Consider the following 25,146-nt stretch of genomic DNA (forward strand, 5'->3'; position numbering starts at 1 on the left):
ACAACAGTTCAAATCAAAGTATAGGAAACAAGATCAGTAATAAATATCGGGGTGTTTGACAAAATGGTTAGTTTGTTTTTGAAAAAACAAAATCAATTGCCACATCAGCAAAAATAATATAATTTTGCTGATGAAGCAGGTGTTTTGTCTTCAAAAACAAACCATGTTGTCGAACACCCTCTCAATGAGTAGTGGCTGATATTTCTGATATTTCCCTTTCCAAAATTGGAACAAGGGACCCATCAACAACCAACACCTTATCCCTAACAACCAACTTATTGCTCATAAAACTCTCGTGTTCTAGCCACTCTCCTCTTTCTTCCTGCAGCACCTTTTGCTGAAAATCCATGTTAATGGCCCACACCTTCGCTAATCTGAATGGCAATTTTAGCCCAATAACCAAATCAATTTGAAGGACTAATGGCCAATGATCATAAGACGCATCGGGGTTTAATCTCCTAAAAAGTATTTGGCAAATGCTCTTCTCAAGCTGTAGATAACAAAAACCTATCCAGTTTGCAACTAATTACATTCGCCTGCATGTTGGAACATGTAAACTTCCCATTATGGACAGGGATGTCTGTCAATCTGTGTCTGGCAATGAACCTCGAAAAATCCTTCTTGCTTCTAGCCAGTCTCCTCCCATTTGGGTTCTCATGTCTAAATCTAGTAATACTGAAGTTCTTTTTTTATATCTTTTGAAGGGCTACACAAAGGGGGGAAGCCCATCCACCAACTCAGGTGCAGGTGAGATTTGATCCTGTTATAATTCAGGTCTGCCTTAGAGTTCGGCCTGACTGAGTTCAGTTATGTAGAAGAAGAAAAAGTGATAAAGAAAGAGAGAAAGAGAGAAGAGAGAATTTTGGTTCGAACTGAAAGAGTCAACTTGACTTCTCCCAGTCGGCCAGTAAGTATTTATATTATTATTAAAACATGACTGAAAAGACCTATGTGCCCTTACTTAAGTTAAGAGCACATGTTTCAACACAACATTACAGATCAGCAACATCAATCAAGGTATAAAGACAGAAATACCCCTACGCTAACACTCCCCCTCAAGCTGGTGAGTATACATCATATACTCCCAGCTTGTTACATATGTAGTCCACTCTTCCCCGACTCAAGCCTTTTGTAAATAAGTCAGCCCATTGATTTCCTGTATTAACATGTGTAGTGTCTAGCTCTCCATTCAGCACCTTCTCGCTCACAAAGTGACAGTCAACCTCAATGTGCTTGGTTCTTTCATGAAACACTGGATTAGAGGAGATATGAACTGCAGCCTGATTATCACAATAGAGCTTCATTGGAGTGTTAATGTTGTACCCTACTTACTGAAGGTTCCTTAGCCACACTAATTCACAAGCGGTATGCGCCATAGCCCTATATTCTGCTTCTGCACTGCTTCTTGCCACAACCGTCTACTTCTTACTTTTCCATGTCACCAGGTTACCTCCCAAAAACATGCAATAGCCTGTAGTAGACCGCCTATCAGACATAGAACCGGCCCAATCAGCATCAAAATACCCTTCTATTTCAAGTTTTCACCCACTCTTGTATATCAGACCGCGACCCGGGGCCCCTTTTAGATACTTCAAATGAGATGTCTGGTCTAGTAATGGTTAGGTAGTTCAGTTTGCCCACAAGTCGTCGGTATCTGCAAGGGTCTTCAAACACTTCACCCATATCACTGCTTAGCTTGGTATTTGTGTCCATGGGTGTTTCAGCTGGTTTGGCACCCAACAAGTCTGTTTCTTCCAGCAAATCAAGCACATACTTCCTCTGGCACAGGTTAATCCCATACTTGGATCTCGCCACCTCTATGAACCTACCAAACCATGCTCGAGGAGACCGTTTAAGCCCATATATAGCCGTCCTTATATAGCCTTCCTTAGTCTACACACCTTACCATCCTCCCCCTGAGCAACAAACCCTGGAGGTTGCTCCATGTAGACCTCCTCGAGTAAGTCACCATGCAAAAAGGCATTCTTGATATCAAGCTGATATAGTGGCCAATCATACATGGCTGCAAGAGAGATCACAACACGAATTGACCCTATCTTAGCAACCGGTGAAAGGTCTCTGTGTAGTTAATGCCATAGATTTGGGAGTACACTTTTGCAATTAATCGCGTTTTCAGGCGTTCAACACTACCATCAGGCAGATACTTAACCGTATAAACCCACTTACAACCAACAGCTTGCTTCCCAGGAGGAAGAGCAGTGAGGTCCCAAGTATGATTATGATGAAGGGCTGAGAGTTCTTCTTCCATGGCACGGCACCACCCTGGAGAGGCAAGGGCTTCCTAGACATCTTTAGGAATAATAACTGATGATAACAAGGTAACAAACTGGCGATGGGAAGCGAAAAGGTGAGTAAGAGAAACATAATTAGAAATGGGATGAAGGGTGCAAGTATGTTTACCTTTCCGGAAAGCAATGGGTAGATCAATCTCAAATGCTAAGTGGGGGTCTGGTGCCGGATCCGTCGACGGAGATGTAGCCAGAGGAGTAGTAGCTGGTGCACGTGGGCGATGTGTATACACATGACGAATAGGTGGGCGTTCAACAGGTGGTGGCACCGGAGGCAAGGATTTGGTCACGACTGGAACAAAGGGAGGAGGATCGACAACGGGAAGTGGAAGAGGAGGAGGTGATGAGGAGGAAGAAGCATCACCAGACCCCAAAAAGAACGGATAAACTCAAAGAAACTGACATCAGCACACACAAAGGACCGTCGAGAACCAGGATGGTAACACCTATACCCTTTCTGGGTCCGAGAATAGCCAAGGAAGATGCACTTGAGAGAACGGGCATCAAACTTGTCGTTCCCGGGACCCAAATTATGGACAAAACAAACACACCCAAAAACTCTCGGTGTAAGAGGGAACGGAGACAAACTGGGAAACAAGACCTAAAACGGAGACTGACCATCAAGGATGAACGTGGGCATCCGATTAATCAGAAAACATGAGGTAAGCACTGCATCACTCCAAAAAGGTTTGGGAACATGCATGTGATGCATTAGGGATCTTGCTGTTTCAAGGAGATGGCGATTCTTTCTCTCAGCCACCTCGTTTTGTTGTGGGGTGTAGGTACACAAGGTCTGATGTATAATGCCATGTTGGTCCAGGTATTCCTGAAATGATGAGGATAAATATTAGCGGCCATTATCAAAACGAAAAACTTTGATGTGGGTACCAAATTAGTTACGAATTTCAGCATAATTTTTTTGAAAAATGGTAAACAATTCACTTCTTTCTTTCATTAAATAGAGCCACGTCATCCTTGAAAAATCATCCACAAAAATGACAAAATATTTGTATCCATTATATGACATTACTTTATAAGGACCCCAAACATCTGAATGAACTAAAGAAAAAGGACTTGACACACGGTTATCAACCCTAGAACTAAAGGGAACACGATGGTGTTTCCCAAACTGACACGACTCACAATCCAAAACAGAAAGCTGACTCAAGGACGGAACCAAGGACTTCAAGACTTTGAGCGACGGATGACCATACCGGCAGTGCCACTGCAGAGGAGAAAGAGATGACTGGAGAGCTGTTGAAGTTCTACCACCACCACCGTCAAGATAATACAGTCCACCTGCTTCATGCCCTCCACCAATCTTCATCCCCGTCTTGAGATCCTGAAAGACACATAGTAGGATAAAAGGTAATGGAGCAGTTAAATGATTTGGTCAGCTTACTAACAGACATAAGGTTAAAAGGCAATTTAGGAACATACAGAACTGATGAGAGGGATACAGGATCTAGGTCAACATTATCAACACCACAAATTGAGGATGTGGAACCATTAGCAAGGGTGACGGATTGTGATGTTGAGCAATGAGATAAGGAGGAAAACACACCTGGAGTTCCAGTCATGTGATCGGAGGCTCCAGAGTCAATGATCCAGGGATTGGATGTAGATGCCAGACAAGCCATACCTGAGTGAGCAAAAGTCGTGTTCTGCTGTGATTGGATAAACCTCTCATATTCATCACGGGGAACACTCACCATCTCCTTCATGGGACCATCTGTGGATGTAGGAGGCAACTGGTCAGATGAATGATTCTCCTGTCTAAAGCTGGAACTTGAGTCACCGGTCACGGCATGATTGGCCCAGGTTGAGGGAGGACCATGTAGATCATAACAATAGTTGATGGCATGTCCATCCATACCACAATGAGTGCACTTCCTCGGGCCTAAGCTACGTCCTCTACCACGGGCTCCCCCTGAATCTCTGCTCCCAGTACGACCACCACCACGATTATGAGTAGACCCACCATTGCCACTTTGGCCATATGCAGAACCACTACCACCACCACGGCCAGACTGAGCTCCCCGATCTCCACCTCTACCACCACGGCCTCTCAGTAGATCCGATAGAAATCCTCCAAAGTCGAGCAAATACCTCTTCTAGGGACGGAAGAGCTGATCCCCCTAATATTTGAGTCCGTAATGGTTCATATTCAGACTTTAGTCCCACCAAAAATCTAGTCGCATCAAGCTGCTCTCTCTGTTGTTGCTGAATCTTGACATCAGAAGTGAGTGGATGATAGACATTCAACTCATTACGTATGTTCCTCATGTTGGCAAAGTACTCCTCAAGACTCTGATTGCCCTGTTGCAGATTAAAGTACTCTTGATAAAGATGATAAACTCTGGTTGTATTGTCCTGCCCCAAATACAATTTCTTCGCATGGTCCCACACATCTTTGGCAGTATCAAGGAACATGAAGTTCACACTAATCCTGGGTTCCATACTGTTCCACAACCATGTGATGATCTGAGTGTCCTCTTGCTCCCAGTCTTCATACTCGTGAGAGTCAGAGGAGGGTTTCTCCTCTTTGATGTGTTTTACCTTCTTCTTTGCCTTCAAAAAGACTTCAACGGATTTAGCCCAAGGCACATAATTCTCTCCATTTAACTTAATGGAGGTCATCTGAACATTCAGGTAGTCTGTAGGCACCATCACACTAGGTTTATAATCATTATTGTCTCCCATTATGTTATCACCAATTCTACACACTTGCTGAATTCTATTATCATTGAGATCTGCACACTACACACCACTAGGTCACACCTGTCACACTGATTGCAACACTAATTGTTGCTGGAATGTGTGCTCTTTACACCACAAACCCTAGATCACACCTGTCACACTGATTTCAGCACTTGTTGTTGCTGAAAAGTGTGCTCACACCACAAACCCTACTCCTACAACTACCTGAAATCTCATCACTATATGATCAGATCTCTTCCTTCAAAATGCACAAAGAAACCAGCATAAACCCTAGCACTTACTGGCCGAAAGAGAGAAAGAGAGAAAGAGAGAAAGAGAGAAGAGAGAATTCTGGTTCGAACTGAAAGAGTCAACTTGACTTCTCCCAGTCGGCCAGTAAGTATTTATATTATTATTAAAACATGACTAAAAAGACCTATGTGCCCTTACTTAAGTTAAGAGCACATGTTTCAACACAACATTACAGATCAGCAACATCAATCAAGGTATAAAGACAGAAATACCCCTACGCTAACAGATCCCAAGTCTCAGATACGACCAGCAGGAGACCTTACCAACCAGCTGGTTGGCACCTTGCAATCTAGTAACATTTAAGTTCACCCAAGGCACTAGGGAATATCCTCATGCTCATGTAAAGAATCTAACTCCGCCCACAGTCTACCTCTATCAGAGGTATTTGGAAGACCATAGACCCCTGTCAAATTCCAATAGAAACCATCTGTTTTATTAGTAAAGGGCACAGATAGAGAGAACTCTCCCCTATCTACTTCAACCCCTGAAACCTCCTCTTCCTTCCACATTACAATAATAGCCCCAGACAAAGCCAATGAAGGAAGGGATGCCCAACTCTAAACCATCCACTGCAATCCCTAACTCCGCTTCCTTCCACATACGAGCTTCCTGGATTTCCTCTTTTTATTGTTTCTTTAACAAGAGCCCTATACAATTCTCCGCCCACCCTCTAACATTCCATCTTAAGATTTTCATTGTTCAACTCCAGTCGTCATTCCCTTACCAAACGTTCTATTAGCACTAGTTAGAGATTGTGCTGCCTGGTAGGTGATCCCCAATTGTAACCTCTTCAATTCGCTATTTGGGCCTTTCTTCAAGCCATATCCCTTCGTCTTTCCAAGACCATCCTACTCTTGCTTTGAGTTATAGTGAGAATTTCTTCCCAGCTCCCCTTCTATCTCAGAACTTTTCATCCCTAATTTCTTTGCCACATCTGTAACTCCTTTCCTGTCCAAGTTATCCATTTTGTTTCACAAAAAACTTTGCTCTGTGTCTTTAACAACACACACTGGCCTCAATTGAGACTTTGCTTTTTTTCTACAAGTTAGGCAAAGCTGGTGTTGGGATAGAACTCCTCCTGAACCTAGAACACAAGAAGAGAGTGGACTAGGGTGACCAAAAAAGGAAGAAAAACCAACAGAAAAGCAAGATGGCTTAAGAATTCGTTTCAAGGGGTGGTCTGGCACAAAACAATTAACGTAAGCCAATAATTCCTTCCTTTGTCCTTTTCCAAGACTTTCAGGATCAGAGCTTGTCTCGTACTCGAGATTCACCAGTTGCACAGGTTGAAGCATATCAACACTCCCCGATGACTCTTGACCTTGGAATTTTTGTTCCAACCAAAGCCACCTCCTAGAGATCAACTTCTGCTTCAGTTGCATATATGCTTCCCTCTGAATCAAAGTCGATCTCACCATTTCCTAGCACAGAGTCTATGCTCACAAACTGGGTGGTTGGCAGGCGATTTATCTCTCTTCTCCTGAAAGGCCCTTCTCGACTGACAATCAAAATATGAGCGAAACCACTTATTGAGACCACTTTGCTACGACCAGCCTCAAGCTTTAGGAAATCCTCCTGAGACAGAAACCCAAAAGGATGAAAAACTGAGCGCATTAATAGTAAATTCAACAGGTGATCAAAAGTTCTCCAACCAGATTTATTGGTTTCTTCCAGGATGCAGATGCATCTCAGCTTTTCCAACTGAAACCAGCAGATTAAACTAATGAGAACCTTCCCTCTTTTACACTCTCGTTTAAAGCCACTTGGAAGAAATTCTTCAACTATTTCACCCAACCCCCTTTGTGTAACACCTTTGACCAGGCTCCTCTTCCTCTCTGTTATTGTAACATCCTCTCCAAATGTCTAGCTCGAAAGATTTTGAACCAATTGCTCCAAACCATCTCATGCTTTCTCCCAGATATGCACATGGAAGATGTTCATCCAGCCCACACTATTTATATACTACAGATTGTGTATAGTTCTTTTTTGTTTTTTATCAGTACAGATTGTATGCAAATTACAAAAAGGACCAAACTACCTCTGGTTGATTGACCTACATATTCAATCAGAAACAAATTTAGGAAGCTGTTCACACATAATGCACAGATTAGGTCTCTGCCTTGTAATATAAGATGGTCAGCCATGAGGATTTTGTTATGGTATGCTGTCAAAACAGAAGCATATCTTAGATGGAATATGTGGAGAGCAGATGATTGCCATTTAAAAAGAAAAATATCTCCACATGTAAACAAAGCATAAAATGCCCCCCCCCCCATATCTGTTCTTTCACGAGTGAAAATTATAAAAAAAAAAACATAAAATATAGGAATATTGTACAAGAGTGTCTCCATAGTGTATCAAGAAAAGCAAATACCAAAAGTAACATCATATGTGAAACTTGTGTCTGTTATCATAAAAGTAACACCATATGTTTTTTTCAAGGCCAAGCTACTCGGCCCCTTCCAAATGCTAAAATTAAGTTATATGACAATGACTTGATCAATGGATAGCTGATCTGCTTAATGCCACCCCAAAAATATAATTAAGGCTGTGATTGGTTGCAATGCAAATAAATTTGCACTGATGCAAAAGTGTGGAAGTAAAAATGATTTGAGTGTAAATTCTGACTTATTTTTGTTTCAAATTTTAACTTATTTTGTTTAATTGCGGTACAAACGAAGTAAATTAAGACATGAAGCAGAATATAGTAAAAGCCCAAAACAAAATTAAACAAAATTTTCCATTTTCCATTTGCACTCCCATGCATTTGTACTAAGTGCAAATAAAATTGCACTGCAACCAAAAGCAGCCTAAGAACTGAGCTGTCTGATCAGAAAAGTTAAGATAAACAAGCTTCACCCACTTACTCTAGCAATATCAACTGGAACAGACCGATTAACCTTTGCCAATTGCAAATCAACGCTCTTCCTGGCCTCACTGTTCATTGTCTTGAACAAGTCCTACAAAATAACATCTCGTAAGAAATATGTGATATTACAAACTTGGTTGGAACAAATATAAAATGAATTAAATTACCTCAAAGAGAAGAGATATCAACTGTCCAGATAGCTCCAACCGTTTATTCCCTACATAGTCCTGCAATACAAGGAAAAATATTTATCATGAGCACAATCTGTGATTCTCGGATCCCTGTACATCCCTAGCATACTTGGTATTGTATCCAATATCTATCAGACCCGATACTGGATAATGCAAAGATGCTTCTAGATGTAATCTATAGCATAAAGACATTAACACATTTAAAATATATAAAGTGCTATGTTTTAACAATTATACTATAAAAATATCCACACAGGATAGAAATTTTAATTAAATTTGGCAAGATAAATCTTGAGAAATGACATTTTGCTTCAAAAACTAGATATAAACTCATGATATACGATACATTGGATACCAGTACCAATACCTGTATCCATGTCCAGGATTTTAGGAAATGAAGAGTCATATCTTCCTTTCCCATATTTATGCTCAATTCTGTGTATGTGGGCATCATAGAGTACAATTTGAAAAAGCATTCACACATGATTTGTCCATTACAAGCCTCACACGCCTGTCCTCTCCACAAGGCCAATGCTCAATACATACAAGATAGCCTAGATCTAGATGAGCATCATGTCATTGCCACTCTAGCTAGGTCTTCCAAAGTTATTCATCTTGATATGAGGTCTACTCCTCCAATAACTAAGGAATTGCAGCCCATCTAAAAGCTTTAGTGGGAATTCAATGGACAATGGAGAGGATAACGATTCAATGCCTCCAAAACCAAATGACCCACGACTCCAATTAAAAATCCCACTCAGATAACCAAGAAAGAATGTAGTTCCAAATACCTCCAGAGCTTCCCCTTCCACCACCACCCAAGCAACATACACCTCTTTAGTACCTACCAAATCCAAGGTTTTGGAAATTCCACACAAGGTTTCTACACGCAAAAGGAGACAAAGTATCAAATACTTTCTAGCAGAGAGTGTTAGTATCTACCATACTGAAACCCCCAAAAACATTCCCCATCCTAGTAAATGTCAGGATGCATTAAATGTTCAAGAATACAAAGAAAATGTTGACCCACCACCAGGCATAACCCCTCAAAATCATCAGCTACTATAAGAGGAAAAACATCTCTCAATATGTAATTTTTTACTCTACAGAGATCTTCTATGGTCAAGAGCATCTAACACTTCCATTTCCAACAAAAGAACAAACAACAAGATGCCGCCACCTAGCCACCTAATCCTGGTTTATAGCTATAACACTAGTAAACTGACACTCAATCTTCAACCTCCCTATGCTCGAGGCAAAATCTTCAAAACTTCCAACCAAGCAGCTACAAAAGAATGGCTCTCCTGCTGCAACTCCTTCATCATTAATGTGAACTCTATTATGAAACCCTACCACCTGCACCAATGCTCTCCCTTGCCCCTCAGTATCCCATAGCACCATATTTGCCATCACATCAATTGACCATTAGTAGCAACAAACACTGTTGTTTACATTCCTGAAAGCATGGGATCTCAACACATTTTTCGCAATTTCCCAAGCGGTTTTCAGAAGTTCTTATACCTCTCCTTCAAAATCTATGATAAAAACACCAAAGCGGTGATGGGGATCAAAAGAAGCCTTTGAAGACTACTATCTCCTTCAAGTGCTTCACTGTCAAGATGCTGTCCAAGGGAAGGAGCCAAGCAAAGGCCTCAAGCCATCCCAAATATTCTTTCTTATCATATATTCAGTTGCTGTTGAGATTTTCCATTGTATGAATACTAATCTACAACAGCTGATTTCTAATTGTTTTTTATCCAAAACCCTTTTAACAAACTATTATAGATTCATTTATTTTCTTCCATCGTCAACAAACCATCGCCTTAATCTCTGATACTTAGCCTACTATAGGTCTGATTCCAGTAGACCATTGAGGGGGAATCCAATATTTGCAAAAATTAAAAAGCATAGATGTGCTTAGAGAGAGATTTTCATATCCATTACCTCATAAGCACAAGAAATGATTCAACTCAATTCATTTAGATGTTTCAATCAGATCAAAATTCTTTTTTTTTTTTGGAACTACTCGAGGCTCCAAATATCCCTTTCACAAATAAAAACAGCATAGGATCCTCCTCCAGTAATTCTATTTATTACTATCTACCCTTTTGCAATAGGAGAGAACCATATGATAGACATGAACAAGAAAAGCACATGAGGTGAGGTATGTGTGAAGGGAAAAAGACATTAAAAAGTTCCAAGGTGGTTTGGAATGAGGTTGAAGATTTCTGAAAGACTACACAGCAAACTTGGATTAAATATGTGAAGAAATGCAACACCAATTAGTGTTGGAGCTCTGAGGCTTGACTGATGATAACAATTTATTTTTGTTCTCAGCTAGCTATCATTCATCTTTGTTGAGTCCAGTCAAAAATACAAACACTCAGTTTTTTTTATAGATATTCAAACACTCATAACGCTGAAATAGTTTCATTAATTAGAAAAACTTAGGATACAACAAGTTGTGAAAGAAATCAGCTTTAGTAAGCTGACACAAAACAGAATTACAGATGTGTCCAAAACATATGTGTTCTTTGAACCCCTTGTTTTGCTAAGCTATCTGCCAATCTCTTCACCCACCCCACCTGGACTGACATGCTCCTTGACATCCATTTAAATCATGGAGTTCATTCTTCAGCTGTTATGTCACCCCTTCCCCTTTCTGCAACCATTTTATCACAGTTTTCGAGTCTCCTCAATGATCAGTTTATTAATACCCAACTCTTTATCCTTCTCAACCCCATATGCTGCAGCTAAAAACTCTGCCTTTCCACATCGCCCTACTCCACAGGACCGGAGTACAATGCAATAATGTTTCCATCTTCATCTCTAATGCCCCCCCCAAATGCCTGAGGGGCCTGGATTACCCACACAACTCCCATCAAAGTTCAGCTTCTTCCAGCCATCTATTGGAGGAGACCATACCTAAAAAAGCTGCTGTCTTGTAGATGAAGAGGCAGCAACAAGTCCCCAAACCCTAAAGAAATCTTTAACCTTAAAAACTGAAAACAACTTCAAGCTTTTTGCCCAATGTGCCACCCTCAATATTATTGTTTCAACTAATGCCTACTTACATTTTTCTTTTACTTTTTTATAGCTATTTTTTTATAATTAAAAAGGAACAATTTCATTAAAGCAACAAGTTTCCTTTGGAGAGGCACGAGCTGCGTCCTCTCCTACCAGTAGGAATAAAGACAAAAGATAGAAGACAGATTCAGTCTACAATTGAGCCCAATACAAACTTTCCCTATTTACCCCTTGCTTTGCAAGACCATCAGCCATAGAGTTTGCTGGCCTCCCCACCCATTGTATTCTTACAGTCAAGCTTCTTGTTAGACAGTTGAACTTTTTAATTTCATTCTTAAAACACTACACTACAGATTCTGGATTTTGTAGCCACCCCACTACTACCTAGTCCCCTTCTATTATCATCTGTTCCACACCTATCTGCACTGCTAATTGTACTCCCTGGATAGCGGCAGCAAGTTCCACTCTAGTAGAGTTTCCAACTCCTATGGGTCCTGAGAAAATAAGGACCACATTCCCACTCTCATTCCTCAGTACCCCTCCCACCCCTGACGGACCAGGATTACCAAGACTGCTCCCATCGAAATTCAGCTTCAAGAATCTTTCACGAGGGAGTTCCCAAGCCATGCTCACTTTAGTTTTTTTGGATGAGCAATTAGCCACTACTAACCAATTCCTCCACACATCAATGAATGAGAATTGATGGAATAAATCCAGTGATTTTAGACATAAAATCGCCCTATTTAGAATGCAGTCCTTCATCTCTTCTAGGCTTCTCTCCTTCTCTTGGAAAATTCTGACATTCCTTTCTTCCCACATACACCAAATCAGCGCTGCTCTTACACACCTCCACATAATTCTTCCTCTTCTGTGCCGCCAAGGGAAGAAAGAAGGATGAAAGAACAAACTTGCATCTGCTGGCCTAACCAACCAGCACCCGAACAATGAGAAGAGCCACTCCCATAACTATGCAGTAAATGAACAAGATATTAGTATATGGTTACAGTCCTCAACATGTGACCTGCAAAGAATACACCAAGAAGGTGAGAGGCAGAGAAAAGGTCTTCTCTTTTGCAGAGTGTCAAAGGTGTTTATTTTCCTATAATGCACTTCCCAGCACAAAAGCCATAACCTTAGGGGGAACAGGCCTGCACCAAATTTCCTTAAAAGGGAAAGACTGGTTGGGGGTAAACTGAGTAATGGATTTAAAAAAAGAAGCACATGAAAAGGATCCACTCTGCTGGGGTGTCCAAATCAGAGTATCATGTTCAGAAGGGTTCAAACATACTGTATCAAGTAGACTTGGCAGATTTGTGAGAGACACGATTTCCTCTTCCCTTAAACCTCTACGAAACCCAAAGTCCCAGTTTGGTGTTAATGGGTTATTCATAATGGAAAAAAACTTTGACATAACATGCTTTTTGTACCTTGAAATGGAGAACAAAGAAGGGAAAAGGTCCTTCAATGGAACCTCTCCCACACAAGTATCCTCCCAAAATAGGACTGAGTTACCATTGCAAACATCATACCTGACAAACCTAAGGAATTGAGGAAGAATGCCATGAATAGCTTTCCAAGGTGTTTGCCAAGGTTGCCCACCATGATACTCTAGCATCCCATCCGTTTTCTGAGCGACCATCAATACTACCCACCACCTCAGGCCAAAGTCTCTCTCTCTCTCTCCATTGGCCACCTCCATAGCCACTTCCCCAGCAATGCTTTATTTTTTTTAATCAAATTCCCTAAACCCAAACCCCCTTCCTCTTTATTCCAGCAAACCACCACCCATTTTATCAAGTGACTCTTTTTACTCTCCCCCTGCTCCCAAAGAAAGTCTCTCATCAGCTTCTCTAGCTTCTTAGCTTCCCTAGGTGGTATCCTAAACACAGACAAGAAATAGGTTGGTAAGTTAGCAAGTGTGGCTCTTATCAACGTGATTCTACCCCCCAAGGATAAGTAGTTTTTCCTCCACGAAGTTAACTTCTTTTGGAACCTCTCTACAACTGGACACCAAAAGCTACTCTCCCTAACGGAAGCCCCAAGTAAGTCATAGGCCAAGACGAGATAAAACAACCTAAACTTCTTGCTATGAACTCCACCTCCCTATCCTCCAAGTTAACACCAGCTACACAACTCTTTTTGAAGTTGACACTCAAATTTTACAACCTCTCAAAGCTTCTAACCAATTCCTTGAGATTCCTCACTCTCTCAATATCATCCCCGTCACAGAAAATCAGAATATCATCTGCAAATTGGAGATGGGTGACCGGAATACCATCCCTCCCTATTCTCCACCCTTTAATCACATCTTCTCCACCCTTTAATTACAGAGTAAGGGCAGGAACTTAGACATCCATAAATCCAACTACACCACTTATTCCCGAATCCACAATTTCTCAATACTTCTACCAAAAAGTGCCAGTTCACCAAATCGTAGGCCTTTTTCTAAATCCAACTTACAGACAGCCTTTTCTTTTAGATCTTCGCATATCCTCCATGCACTCATTAGCAATTAGGATCTGATCTGCTATCTGTCTCCCTTGTACAAAGGCTCCTAGTGCTTGGCTTATTAAGGATGGGAGAATTGCTTTAAGCCTCAAAGTCAACACCTTAGCCAAGATTTTGTAAATGCTAGTTACCAAACTAATTGGCCTAAAGTCCTTAGGTCGGATAGCATCTGAGTTCTTAGGGAATAAGGCCAAGAAAGTGGCATTGACTCCCGGACTTACTATATGATTCTCTAGAAATTCCTCAACAACAGCACAAAAATCTTCTTTCAAGATGTCCCAGCAATCTTAGTAGAAAGCCATAGTAAATCCGTCGGGACCTGGCGCCTTAGATCTATCCATCATAAACACTGCCCTCTTGATCTCCTCTTCTTCAATATTCCTTTCTAACCACCTTGCTTTTTCTTCCTCTAATCTCGGCCATTCCAAACCTTCCAAAGGCATCCTCTCATTCAAAGACCTACTATAGATGGATTTAAAATGATCTACAAAGGTCCTCGCTATATCCTCTTGGTTGGTAACTACTTGCCCTTCTATTTCAAGTCTAGCTACTAAGTTCTTCCTCCTTCTACCATTTGCCAGCTCATGAAAGAACCTAGTATTCCCATCCCCCTCATTAATCCACTTGTGCCTTCACTTCTCAGCAAATCTCTTCTCTCAGTAAAACCTCTTCTAAGTCCTTCTTCAATTGCCTTCTTGATTCTCTATCCTGTTCACTCAACAACCCTTGGGCTTCCTATTCATCCAATTTTCCAATTTGTGTGACCAAGCTCAACTTTTGTTCCTCCACCCTACCAAAGTGATCTTTATTCCACTCCTTCAATTTGATTCTCAATCTCTTCAACTTCTGATGAAATTTAATTCCTTTCCACTTTATTCCCCTTAACTCCTCGTTCCAGCAATCCTTCACTATGCTTTCAAACCCAGGATGAGTTAACCACATATTCTCAAACCTAAATGGTTTAGGTCCACTAACTAGGGATCCCACCCCAATCTTGATGGGACAATGGTCTGATGTAACCCTAGGCAAAGCTCTAGAGACCAAGTTCCCCCAGTAGTTTTCCCATTCTAAGTTGAATAGAAACCTATCCAGCTTTGAACACAACGGATTATCTTGAAAGTTAGACCAGGTGAATCTAGCTTGCAGCAATGGAATTTCTTTTAGCCACCACATCTGCTCCTTCAAGATGGGATATTAGAGTATCTACAACAGGCTGAACACACACATCAGTAACAGAAACCGAATGGACACCCATACCTGATCGCAGAATAGGAGAATGAAGAAGAAACAAGGCTTGTATCTGAGAAATTACAGGTAGTGCCAAGTCTGTCCCCTTCGTTGGTGTTTGCAATGAGGTGGTTAAAGTTAAATTTTCACCTTTGTCAAGTCGTACCACCAGAGAAGCCTGTGCTTGTTCCTTTCTGGCCTATCTTCACAGTCCACCGAAAATTCTTGCGCCTTTATACTAACTCTGTTTGTTTTCTGAGAGGTTGTAGTTGCTCCCTCATGGAAGGGGGGTGTGATAAGCTCAACATCTGAAGTCGTGCTTTCTATCCTTCTCATCTCCCCTTCTTCCTCTTGAGAGATTTCTTCTAAGAAAAGAACCTTTGTACTGAAGCTTCCTTCCTGTAACATATCCACGTTTTCTTGCAAACCAATATTTCCCAAACTTCTTGTATCAGTCGAGACTTCATCATCGCCACCTTCTTCATCTGTGTCTTCACTATCTTCAAAAAGTTCTAAGTCGCGTCATTTCAAGCTTCTAGGGTTTTGCCGGTCCAGAGAAAGGATATTGGGCCTCTTGGTCAGAACCCATTGTAGGTAGGTTGGGGCTGATATTGCTACTCACGCGCAACCCTGATAGAACGAACTCGAGGAAGAGGGACATAGACAGTTCTTACCGTCTATTGGAGCTTTTCCTTTCCCAAGAGCGTGTGACTTAAGTGAGTCACGTGACCCACTTACTTGAGCCTTGGCATGGACCAACTTGATCTGCGGCCCACCTTTTATTTTTTTAGCAGGCCCAACAAAATTTTGAGGCCTAGTCGAGTTAATAATCTCTGGCACATGAGACTTTACAAAGTCACGCTCAGTGCCCCCTACCCCAAATTCCGGTTCAACCCGGTCTGACTCCTTTACCTTCCTTCTATGATTTGAATTTGAATTCGAGATTTCACCTTCTTTTACCACCTGAGCATAAGATTTACTACCCTCCTTATTGAAAACTTTCTCTCGTAGTTGACCGCTCAGCCCTATTCCTTGACCTTTGCCATTTTGACCTTCTTGTCTGTCGAAACCTTTAGACAGTCCTAAAGGCTTGCATTTCTTTCCTCCCAAATAGTCCAAAGTAGTGCAGCTCTACTACACCTCCATAGGATCCTAACCCTCCTTTTCGTGCCACTAATACCATTATACCAGTAGGAGAAGCCCACCTGCACCAAAAAAAGGAAGTAAACTGATTCCAGATGAAACAGACAAAAGGACAAGATATTAGAAGGTGGAAAGCAGTTTCACCAATCAACTAAAACAGGACACACCAGTTGAGGGCCAAGCACCAACTTGGTCCTTTTTGTTGAAGTACATCAAAGGTATTAATACAACCATGAAATACTTCCCAACAAAAAGCATTGATTTTAGGGGTAATGGGAGGGCACCAAATTTCTTTGATTGGGAAAGGATGAGAAGAGGAGGTGGCAACCAACGAGTGCAGAACGAATTTACAAGAAACAACCCGTCAAAATTAGGACAAGTCATACCTGATATGATTTAGGAAAGTAGGGAGAAAATCATGGATAACCTTCCAGGGAGAAGCCAAAGTAGCCCTACAGAGACATCCAGAATTCCATCCATTGCTCGACATGCCATGAATGCTTGCAACAACTTTGTGCCATAATTTCTCATTTTCGTTTGGAAACCTCCAAAGCTATTTGCTAAGCAAGGCCTGATTCTTTAACCAAACATTACCAATTCCCAAACCCCCTTCTACCTTCAATTTCACTACCCTTTCCCATCTAACCAAACGATCTAACTTTTTTTCCCCTAGCTCCCAAAGAAAATCCCCCATGATTTTTTTATTTTCCTCACTATCCCTTATGGCATCCTGAACACTAACATGTAATACACTAGAATATTTGCTAGGGTAAACTTGATTAGAGTTATTCTCCCCCCCCCCAATGAGATATAGTTCCTTTTCCACCCTGTCAAGCAATTCTCGATTCTTTCCATAACCGGAGACCAAAAACAAACAAATCTAGGATTGTCTCCTAGGGGTAAGCCCATGTATTTCAATGGCCACTCTCCTTTCTCACAGCCAAGGGAATTTTCCAAAAACCTCAATTCATCCTCTTCAATGTTGGTACCAACCAATAAGCTCTTAGACCAACTAATCCTCAAGTTAGATATCCTCTCAAAGAGTTTCACAACCAGCCTCAAATTTTCTACTCCTTCCCTACCAGCCTCAAACGTTATCCCTCCCCACTGACCAACCCACGAATAGTTGCAGACAATTTGCTCTCGAAATCAATTTACTTAGGGCTTTGTCTATCATGTACAAAGGCCCCTTGCGACTGAGAAACAAGTAGGGGGATCACCTTCTTAATACTCAAAGACAAAACCTTTGCTATCACCTTGTAAATATTGGTGACTAATCTTATTGGTCTGAAATTCCCTGGCTGGTTGGCATTGTTCTTCTTTGGGATTAGTGCTAAAAAATTAGAGTCCATACCCGGACTTATCACTCCTCTTCTATAGACTTCATTGAACACTCTGAGCAAATCTCCTTTGATTATGTTCCAACAGTCATGATAGAAAGCCATTGTGAAACCATCGGGTCCTAGTGCTATTGATCTATTAATGGAAAAGACCGCTTCCTTAGTCTCATTCTCTTCAAACCTTTTTTTCCAAAACATGGACTTGAGAATCCCCTAAAGTCTCCCAATCAATGCCTTCAGCCCTCTACCTCTCGACTTGGGGTCTTCTATAAATAGGCCTGAAATGCTCTAAGAATGCTTTTGCAATCTCACTTGGGCCTATAATCTCATTTTCCCGCACCAATACAGAAGTAATCATGCTCCTCATTCTCCTTCCATTTGCAATGGCATGGAAAAACCTTGTATTTCCATCACCTTCTTTGATCCATCTCTCTCTTTATTTTTATTTCCAACATATTTCCTCCCTCAATAAAGTCTACCATAGTTCTTTCTTCAAAGACCATCTCAACTCACATTCACCTTCACCTAAGGATCCTTCTACCTCTTTGCTATTAATTGCCTCAATCTGCGAAATCAAATCAGCTTTCTTCTCCTCCAATCTTCCAAATTTCTCCCAATCCACTCTTGTAACCCCTTTTTCAATAATTGGAGTTTCTTTAAGAACTTTTGGCCTTCCACAGTCAACCCACTGATCGTCTTCGTCATCATCCTTCTAATCCACCTTAGTCCTATAATAGCGAGGATTAGGCATGTTCTGATTCCCCCATGCAACTGTGAAGAGTTTGTGCTTGTTTGACTGTCATGGGTTGATGGGGACAATGACAGAGCATGATTATCGTCCACCATCACCTTACTAAAACCAATGCACGTGCCACTTAAGTCATCATGTTGGTGGAAATTGGTTTCTGGTTCAACTCGCTGGTTCGACCAAGGTTCAACCTATAACCCACCCCCTTTAACCCCATTTTTTAATACTTCCATGTAGGATGGTTTACACTTTGGGTCAACCAATCGATGATAATCAAAAAAAATTGAATAACCCATTTTTAATGGCAACAACATTACCAAATAGGGGGTTCTAAAGAAAAGGAAAAAAGCGTCAAATTTTCAAAAGGCACATGCCTAGGCTGAGTGCACCAGGCACACACCTAGGCATGGCAACAACAATTACCAAATAGGGGGTTCTCAAGAAAAGGAAAAAAGTGTCAAATTTTCAAAAGGCGCATGCCTAGGCTGAGTGCACCAGGCACACACCTAGGCACATCAGGTGTGCGCCTTTTGAAAGGGTTGTGCCTAGGACCTGGGCGAGGCACATACCCTAAAATGTTCCTCGCCTGTGCGCCTCAGGCGTGCTGAGGCGCACCTTTTAAATCACTACCTATGCTGACATTTCCTATACTTGGATAGGAATGTTCATTTTTCTTAACAATCCCAACCACTTATCGAATTAAACTAGAGCTCCTGCAAACAGAATCCAACCTTGCTTCCTTTTGGCTTCTGGTATGCAAATCACTTGTTTCTTTCCATTTCCAAAAGCCTCAGTTAGCTGAATAAAGGTACCCCTGTTATAACTCTTCTTCTCCACCAAGAAGTTTTTTTGCCACAAACCAACCCTCCTTTCCATCCAAGCTCTGTGATTGCAAGGATTGTACCATCGAGAAAACCTTTGAACCAGCAAACCGCCTCCCTCCCCAAAACTACTAAAGCTCTCTTATCTTATCTCATTTTAATCACTGATCCTCCACCGAATTCTTCCAGAAGAAATCTCTTCTTTTCCATGACCATTATCTTCCTCCACATTGTCGCCAGCAGAAACCTTTCCATCGTCATCATATCTCCTCCAATCTGGACATGAAATATGTCAGGAGAGGCCACAAATATCTTGTTTTTCTAAAAGCCAAATCTCCTTATATTTCTTATCAGTATTTGCCCACCAAAAAAATCTGCTAATATAGGGCAACATAGACTTGCGCAGCCAGCTCATCACCATGTAGTTCTCTAAGTTCGTTTAGCATAAGAAGCATCAGTCACCTCAGGCTTCTTTGCATCACCAGTGATGTATCCCAGTCCCAGTTTCCCATGTGCACCAATAGCCATACGTGCAGATTGGGACCACTCTAGATAAATCGCACCATCCAATCTCACAGTAGTAATCAATCCTGCACTCTAGAGGTCACCAGAACCCCCTAGACTCATCCCAAGATCACAAGGTGACTTCTGATAAGAATCAATAGCATCCATAGCACTTCAAACAGCATAAAACACCAAGAAAAATAATAGAAAAGACCCTGGACCAAATCAATTTGGTCCAAAGCAAAGATCCAGCGACCCAGGAATCCTATGAAAGTGAGATTAGCCAATCGAACTCCCCAAAAACCCTACAATGTCAAATCAGCCTCTTCTACAATTATAGAGAACCTTTTGAAAACAAAAGAAAAAACCTGTTGACAACTTCCGGTTCTTCCGGGTTAGATGGGAACTGTAAAGCAGGGTGCCAATCTCACTAGATGCACTAGAAACTGCTTCCAATTGAATCACCCTCTGTAAAATCCTTCAGAAACTGGGAAAAACTCAATTGCCTCACTTACAGACTGACAATCCTAGTCTTGATGCTAGTAGGATTACTTTTCTCTCCAACTCTTCCTGATTTTGGGTTGTTATCCTAGATCCAGCACTGAAGAGCAACAGTCCACCAAAAATCCAAGAATTGGGCCTTCAAGAGCAGATCAAACAGCTCATTTAAGCTTCCAAGCAGTTAGCTGATCTCAAAACTACACAGAATCGTCCTTAAGAAGGCTTTAAAAAAAGGCTATAATGCCAAGTAGAAAGAAAAAATAAAGAAAATTGATAAGAAACATGAAACAGAAGTACAAGAAGGTTCTTGAAGGAGAAGAAAGAACAATATAACAGAAGAGGAAATGGTATCAAAGATGTTCTGGCCACAAAAAAAAAAAAAGAAGATGTTCTGTCAGTCCCATCCCATTAATATTTATACTTAACTATAAATTTGGGAACAAAGACAAAAAAGAAAAAAAAAACCAATAGGGTGGATGCTAATAGAACTCATCATTTTTTATAGGAAATAAAGAACTCAAATCTGTCAATAATCTTTTAGTTCTTTTCATATGTGAATACAACTACTGCAAATCAAGAGATAAAGATGTTCGGCATTGTTCATAGAATTTCGTGTTATTAATTGCCAGTCTGCCACCCCCTATTTCCTAACTTTCATATTTAAGGTACACAAGTAATTTTGTTCTGAAGATGCAACAGTATGATGAATACCACAGGGTTGGCCTCACATGCACTGCTCTCACTCAGAATATAACGCTCATTCACCTGTAAATTTTTGGGCTCTAAAATGCTTAGTCCCAACTATTTAATGTCATGGAACCCCCATATCTGCAAATGTTTCTTAGTCTTAGCATCTCACCTGTAGTTGTGATTCTGTATTATGTAGCCCCACATGTCTACTATTTTGAAGAGTAAAGAAGAAAATTTTATTAAATAAAAAGAAAGATACAACATTAGTAGGTGTCAAGGTAACATCTGAACAACTGAAGCTATGAAAACATGTTTACATTACAAGCTGAGATCTCAAGAACATCCCAGAAATTTTCTTCTAAATCTGCACTATTAAATTGCTCAAACTCTGGTAGAATCGAGACCCAGCTTGAAACAAGCTTTCCAAATGTGGCCCCACATGTCTACATGGTTGGGGTCTGAAAGAAGCCACACATATTTCCATTTGCAGACCCCTATCCGTATGGAAAACTTAATTCCAAAGCCATCGCCTCAATGGCTAAAACAAATAAAGAAAGACATTTGGGAGAACCGAAATATTTTCCAAACATCAAATTTGCCATGAGAGACTATTTCACTCTATTTAAAGCTTTGTATTTTCCTTTCCCCCCAAATAAACTTTTCTACTATCAATGTCAAATATTTTGCATTATCTAAATGTTGTTTATGGTAAACTTAAGGTGTGCTCTTCAATGTGAATTGTTTTTCCTGTTGCGAGTTCAAAAAACAAATTAAAACCATCCAGTTCGAAGACAAGTTTTTCTTAAAAGAAAAAAAAAACGAGGAAAACATGTTCTTGGTTCTAAAAGTGTTTGATTTTCTAAAATTGAAACCCAAAAAAAAAAATCTTGAGTTTATACTTTGAAAAACATGTTTTTGATTTAAACCATACAATATATCTTGTCATTTTTCATTAATAATATAATATCTGTACTCGTAACGTGTGTTCTTGTATTAAAAATCATAATTTTTTATGATTTCAAAGGCATGAATTGTTTTTTGAAAACAAACCAACTTGTTTTTGCTTCTTAAAATAAAAAAAAAAAAAAACAGTTCAAGAACTTTTTTTTGCTGATATGGTAATTTCAAAACAAATGAAAACAAAACATTCTACAAATGCAAATAATATTGAACAGAATGTACAACTAAAATATCCAGATATAATGAAAGTATAAAAACAAATATCTAGGGAAAGAAAATGCATTTGTAATGGCATCTTGCACGTTACCTTATCATCCATTGCATCCTTATTCAAAAAGGCTTCCATCATACGCCGCATCATTACCGCAACATATATACATTTTGGACGAAAATTATTCTGACGAACCTTTTTGGAAGGAAACAAAAGTTCAGAGTGAAAATTGGAAAATATGGCTAAAATCAGAACAGGTATACTCTACAACAAGACTTACTGGAACATTTGCAATAAATACATTACGAAGTGTATCCATTGCTCTGCCTTCCTGTGGAACGAAAAATAAGAAAAAGCAATTAGAAAAAGATGCACACAAAATGCAAAATGCTTTGCAAAAGAAAGGCATAAAAAGGAAGCCACTAGAATACCTTTTCTAGTGCAGGATTTGAAAATGAGAACTTCTTCACCTGCAAATACAAATTACAGTATTATCAAATTTAGCGTAGAACAAGTAAATTTAATAAACGTGCAGTGCACCAGATATGGGGAAAAAGGAATCTAAACTGATCTTAATCAAATACAACTCTCTAAGCACTAGCTCAGACCACAAACCATATTCACATGCAACAATCAACATGAACCTTGTCCAGGAACCAGTATCTTCCTTTGACAAAAGTGCAACTAAACAGCCCAAAGACCTCTTTGCAATGTGAATTTAAAAATGAGAATTTAAAAATGAAATCAAACATATAAAACATTTTCAAGCATATAAAACCCACAATCTCTTTTTTTCTCAATTACATTACTTCAAGTAGCTAATGTGACATATTACATTCCTAATTCTACGAGCTGCCTTGGTGCCACGTCCCTCAAGGCAAGCCCAAACACGTCCATGTTAGGGTCTTAAATTCTTAGTTTCACACAAGAAATAATGATTTCATAGATTTAATTGCTTTTTAAGAAGATATTTAATGATATCAAAAGACGCACGCCTGGGCTGAGGCGCACCAGGTGTGCATCTTTTGAAAGGGCTGCACCTAGGACCTGGGCAAGGCACCTTCCCTAGAATGCACCTTGCCTTTGCGCAATTTCATTGAAAAACCAAAACAAGTATAACAAGCTTCTATACAAAAATGGGGGATACACGACCAACATCCTTACATTCCTAAATCCCCGCCCTCTTCTTTGCAAAAAGATTGTCATATACAAAAAGGAATTGAAATTTCTTTCCCTACAAAGCTTGTTCATGGCCAGCCAGGAAAACAATTTCACCAAGATTTTCTGAAATACTGAATCTACCGAGCTGCTTTTGTTTTTAAACATCCTTGCATTTCTCTCCTGCCATATGCACCATAAGGCTGCTGCAGGAGTAATATTCAAATGCTGCCTTCCCCCTCTTGGTTAGACCAACAACTCTCCAAACATGCCCATCGCAAAGCACACAATTATTGGACTCTAACGGCACACCCCTCCTGGTCAAGTTATCCCTGGTTAGGATTCTGTTAAGATAGGTGTTCCACACAATTATTTACCCTCATTTTAAAACCTATTGGGGCTACTCCTAGTTCCTACTGATATGTACATTTCTGATCCTATCCATTATAATCTTCACAGTAATCTGTCTTGACATTTGCATTTCTACTACACTCATTTTGGACATGTTGCTTCTTGACAATCTCAATACTTTACTCCGCACAGATCCATTTAATAAATAAAAATTCCATACAACATTTCTGGCCTTATACACAACGGCCACTACCACTTAGTGTCTCATTATCTCATGATCCTAGTCCCACTTTTAATTTAAATCAGATCCGAACATCTCCTTGAAATCCTTGTGAGCCCTGGCCAATCCATGATGAATGAATAAAAGAAAAAGAAAAAGTAAAGTTCCCACACAAAATGGCCACTTAGTTTCTCATTATCTCATGATCCTCATCCCATATTTAGTTAAAATCATATATACACATCTCCATGAAATCTTTCTGAGTAATGGCCAGTCTATGATGAACAAATAGGAAAAAAAAAGTTAAATTCAATATATGAATAGAAAATTTTGACCTTCTTTTCAAGGAACTCAAGAGCCTGTTGTTGTGTGTATATGCCATGACCCGCACACTCCTGCAAGTAGGCAAGGGTTCAATTCGTTAATGGAGAAAAAATGGCCTAAAACACATCAAACGTTTTGCCTATTTGCAATAAAACAAAAAGCAAAAGGAAATAGTGTTAATCCAAATTGAGAGAGAGAGAGAGAGAATACTGATCGCCTTTTACCAAGAAGTTCACTAGATTATAGATTTTTCTATTCACACTCTAAATATGTAGCTAGGTTCCATCTTAAAGAGGAAAAACAATATCAACACTCAACAGTACAATAAACAAAAGAGAAAATAACTACAAAAAAGACCCAACCAGTGACAAAAGAAAGTGCCTAGTCTCTTTACATTTTTTTTTCTAATAAGAAGCTGAAAAGGCGTTAGATAGGAGCCAAAACAGTGGCATTAACCTGAGTTAGGATTGATAGCTGGAACCCATCTGCAGGGATTCTTATACATACTGGTGGCAGAGAATCCTTTATAAGCAATGTGTTCTCAGGTCCTTGAAGAATAGGATAGCATATAACAAATAAATGGTCATTGATTGCAAAACGTTGTGTGGGCAGTGGAATCACTGGCAAACACCTTGAATTTTAATAGAGGCTGATTCTTTGTCTGTTCCATTGTCTATCAAGATCTTTTAGAGAACTTTTAACATTGAATTGGTGATAGAAGGGGAACTATTGGAAACAAAAAGTGTATCAGGAGGGTAAAGATATTACAACTACGGGTAATGGAGATAGAGCGGCTTCTGGTTTTCTGCAGATGGAAACACAAGGGTTGGTGCCGGAGGTTGAAACTGATGGGTTCTGGATAGAAACAGATATTAAACTTAACTCTTTCTATGACATGGCAGGCAGGTGAGTCTCAATGGGTCAAGGGGTTAAATTAAATGAACTTAAAGAAATTAATAACGAGATATTGGTAAGAGGTGAGGTGTTTAATGAGGATGAACACAGTGAAATGGAAGGGGGGAGGACATGGTT

At 40.2% G+C, this 25,146-nt stretch overlaps 1 protein-coding gene across 4 annotated transcripts in view; it reads right to left on the reverse strand.

The window, feature by feature from the left end:
* The window catches only part of NRPC2 (nuclear RNA polymerase C2), a 111,768-nt gene that overhangs the window by 71,205 nt on the left and 15,417 nt on the right, over window positions 1-25,146 (reverse strand). For all 4 annotated transcript variants that reach the window (XM_088897649.1, XM_088897650.1, XM_010244320.3 and 1 more), the window contains 6 exons: window positions 24,126-24,185; window positions 22,493-22,531; window positions 22,342-22,392; window positions 22,158-22,256; window positions 8,358-8,417; window positions 8,189-8,281 (listed from right to left, as the gene is read on the reverse strand). In XM_088897649.1, the coding sequence (XP_088753775.1) occupies window positions 8,189-8,281; window positions 8,358-8,417; window positions 22,158-22,256; window positions 22,342-22,392; window positions 22,493-22,531; window positions 24,126-24,185 (402 nt within the window). The remainder of the gene's footprint in view (window positions 1-8,188; window positions 8,282-8,357; window positions 8,418-22,157; window positions 22,257-22,341; window positions 22,393-22,492; window positions 22,532-24,125; window positions 24,186-25,146) is intronic.

This window comes from Nelumbo nucifera, chromosome 2 (assembly GCF_055504915.1).
Source record: "Nelumbo nucifera cultivar China Antique chromosome 2, China Antique-T2T, whole genome shotgun sequence".
Classification (NCBI taxonomy): Eukaryota; Viridiplantae; Streptophyta; class Magnoliopsida; order Proteales; family Nelumbonaceae; genus Nelumbo; species Nelumbo nucifera.